Genomic DNA, 3,924 nt, shown 5'->3' on the forward strand with positions numbered 1-3,924 from the left:
GATGAAACTACCAAATTCCGTCAATCTAGGGAGGCCCATTGGATTGAGACATTGAATACAGCAAGACCTATAGGACTAAATATTCATCATAATGTAGGCATAGCACCCTTTGTTGTCCCGTTTAATACAACCAGCAATCGAGCAAGCAAGATAGTTCATGCCCACTATAAGAGCCTTCAAGAGAAATTCCCACATGTCTATAAGCAGAAAATGATAGTTGCATATTCAAAAAATAAGAACTTAAATGATAATATTGTTCATAGTAAACTAAAAACAATCAGTACATAACAGATACTATACTTCTCGCCCATCGGGCGAGTTATTTTTTCTAATTTCAGATCAGAATAAGAACAGAAGAAAACCCAATATCAAGACCCTTAATCCTAATTTCTAAATAAAGTGTCTGCTCCACCCTAGGCCTGTACATTTGGGAGAATGAAACCCTCCCTTCCCCGAAATCTAAAATCTTTTAGATGAGCACATTAAATTACCAGACCAAAATATCTTGCGATTTTGTTTTGACTGGTCTACCATTTATCACAATGACCAAACAACCCCCATACAGAGTAGACCTAGACCATTATTCTCTACACATGTTTTTGAACTGAAACATTTGCCTTGTGACATTTTGACTTCTGATTTGTGTACTTTAGCCTTCATAAAGGTGATTGACAATATTGAGCAGGTAGAGATACACAAGAAAGTATTGACAAGTCTTATGATGAATTGTGTGAATTGCTATTTCTGAAATGAATAAAACCATTCCGTCCTTTTACTGTATCAAGAGAACTAGAAAACTATATAAAGCTTTTAAGTCATATTAGGACCAATCTTTAGAAAATGGTGGACTAACTTACGTTCCAAAGAGAAACAGTTTCAGGTGTGGCTAGGTAGCAAAAAGACTTAAAATAGTCTGCGTTTAGACTTTAAAGATGCAAGCAATACATTTGATAAATCTTTAAGAAATGCAAAAAGGAAAAAGTCGCTATCGGTAACAATTGAGAATGTCAGTACAAAGAACCCCAAAACATTTTGGGAACATATAAAGAACCTAGGACCAAAGCGCATTAATAATATCCCCCTTGAGGTATATGATGACCAAAACAACATTGTGTTTAACCCGCATTTTGTTTTCGAGAAATGGGTTATAGATTTCCATGGTCTGTACAAGTAGACAATGACTTTTACGCTTATGTTCTTGAAAATAAACTGTTCCTTGAAGATCTAATGTTAGACCCTTTTTATGAGCAAAACGTTGTCCTTAAAAAAGTGATTAGCTATCATGAGGTTTTGAAAAAATTCCAAATGAAGTCCTACAGAATCCCGCGGTAAGGACGTTTTGCATGGGATGTTTAATCTGTGTTTTGATACAGGACTTATACCGAGTGTGTGGAGAAGGGCTATAATTTCTCCAATCCTTTCCAAGGATCAACGCATACCTTTAAACTATCGTGGAATTAGTTATAAGTAAACTGTTCACGGCTGTCCTAAATAACCGACTTAATTAATTTCTAGAAGAAAATGGTGGCCTAGCAGACGAGCAAAATGGTTTCAGACAAAATAGATCATGTGAAGATCATGTGTTTTCAGCATGTACTGTGATCAGTAATCGATTATTTCGAAAACAACATACGTTTGGAACGTTTAATGATTTCCAGAAATTTTTAAAAGCTGATATCTAACGGCATTGATGGGAAATTTTGCAATATTGTGAAGTCAATACTCTCCGACTCGTCATCTTGTATTAAGCTAAATGGAATGTTATCTGACTGGTTTCCGACAGTAACAGGTGTTCGTTAAGGTGATTGCAGCTCGCCAACAGTATTTGCGTTTTTATACGCCCACACGTAAGATGGGCGTATATTGTAATCACCCCGTCGGTCCGTCCGTCCGTTCACATTTGGCTCGTGCTCACTCTACAGGCTACAGTTCTTTATGGATTCTTTTGATTTTTATTTTGTATGTCAATGTCATTATGAAGATGATCCCTATTGATTTTCATGATGATCGGATAATTTTTCACGAAAATATCGTGTGTGACTTGACGTTTCACTCTATTAGCTATATTGTGCAACTCGTGCTCACTCTACAGGCTACAATTGTTTACAGATTCTTTTGATTTTTATTTTGTATGTCAATGTCATTATGAAGATCATCCCTATCGATTTTCGCGATGATCGGATAATATTTCACCGAAATATCGTGTCTGACTTGACGTTTCACTCTATTAGCTATATTGTGCAACCCTGTAGTCACTAAAGACTGTTCAATCATTTCTGACAGCTGCCAGTGGGCGTACGTTACCTTGCCTGGCAAGCTATCTTTCATAAATGACTTTGTAGAGGGTCTAAATAGCTAGGGTGTAGTATGGTCCAGGGGTCCATTTAAATGAGCATTTAGATTTTGAATATACCAGCAACGTTCTGTGTAAAGCCGTAGGTAGAGCCCCCGGAGCTGTCATGTCCAAAATACATAGTTACTATCTCGTATCCAGACAAAATTCGCCTCTCTAGATGTAGATTTTTCTATCTGGATAACTTCTGGTTATAACAGAACAAGTTTAGTGCAAAAGCAACTGGAAGTTATTCGGAGAGAATTGGAGAGAACCGAATTATTTTTGCAGTGCGATACTGTAACTAGTGTTTGTAATAATGAATGTTATATTGTCAGGTTATAATTTTGGATTTAACAATTATTATACCTGTCATTGTTTAAATAATGAAAGGTGTGATATTAAAAATGGTGACTGTAGGAATGGATGTTCGAGAGGCTGGAGAGGACCTTCTTGTCAACAAGATATTAGATAAGATATTTTCCAACAGTAGAACGTTCTGTTACGAAGTATTTGGTATGAAAATACAGGCAATAATACCGATGCTATAACTTGTAAAAGGGCTACAGTTTCCGGTTACCATGTGTAATTTTCTATAAGTCTAATAGTCTGTTAATTTTATTGTTTGATATAGATATATATGTATATAGGTATTATTTTTGTTTTTTTTAGAGAATATAGCTTTAGATTCTACTTCTGTCAGTCAAAGTGGTATATATAGCAATAGATCAAGTCTATATAGGCCGAAACTAGTTGTAGATGGATATAACGATACCAATAGAAACATACATTACCGTAGTGACACTGAGACTGATAACTCAACTTGGCAGTGGTGGTTTATAGATTTACAAGAAGAATATCCTATAGGATATTTAAAGATCTTTCACAGATATGATCGTAAGATTTTTATTTTTTTCAAATTACACAGTAATATACTGAAATCACTGATAAGGTCACCTAATATCTATAAGCAAGGATTTTATGATATGGCCACTACAGTCGTTTAATCAACCAAACACTGTTCACGTCAAACCACTTTTACTCTTCCAAGGATCTTTAAAAATATTTTTTAGTTTAGTATATGCTTTTGAAAATATGGACGTTTGTTATAGAGATTTAACTTGTTATTTCAGGATTGTATGTTTTTAAAGGATTTTCGGTACATATTGATAATGAATTATGCTTTCAACATACCGGATCATCGAATCCTCCTGCTGTATTTCCAATAGAATGTTATGGAACTTTAACTGGTCGTTATGTTAATATCAGTCGATATTCTGATACACTTCGATATATTGGTTTATGTGAAGTTGAATTATACGGTATGTCTTTATAAAAAATAATGTTTTCATCAGATATTTTTCCTCGACTGTTAGCCCCAAAAATCCAAAAAAAATAAATGAAATCGCACATTTAGAAATACATATATACCAGTTCATCAAGTCTATTTGCACTGGTTAAAACAGTAGTAGTAAATAGCTATTAAATAGCTCAGAAAATAATTTCTGTATTAGCCCTTACTCATTCCAGTTTATTCTCATGTAAAGAACCATCTTTGTTACTATATTGATTTCATCTATACACTTTGTTCG

At 34.6% G+C, this 3,924-nt stretch overlaps 1 protein-coding gene across 1 annotated transcript; it reads left to right on the forward strand.

Annotated features, from left to right (window-relative positions):
* Positions 1-2,739: 2,739 nt before the first annotated feature.
* LOTGIDRAFT_156001 (hypothetical protein) lies at positions 2,740-3,668 on the forward strand (the record flags this gene model as incomplete). Its single annotated transcript, XM_009046038.1, has 3 exons — positions 2,740-2,848; positions 3,005-3,229; positions 3,466-3,668. The coding sequence occupies 3 exons, from the start codon at positions 2,740-2,742 to the stop codon at positions 3,666-3,668; spliced, it is 537 nt and encodes a 178-aa protein (XP_009044286.1).
* Between the last annotated feature and the right edge of the window lie 256 nt (positions 3,669-3,924).

Source organism: Lottia gigantea (genome assembly GCF_000327385.1).
Source record: "Lottia gigantea unplaced genomic scaffold LOTGIsca_10, whole genome shotgun sequence".
Classification (NCBI taxonomy): domain Eukaryota; kingdom Metazoa; phylum Mollusca; class Gastropoda; family Lottiidae; genus Lottia; species Lottia gigantea.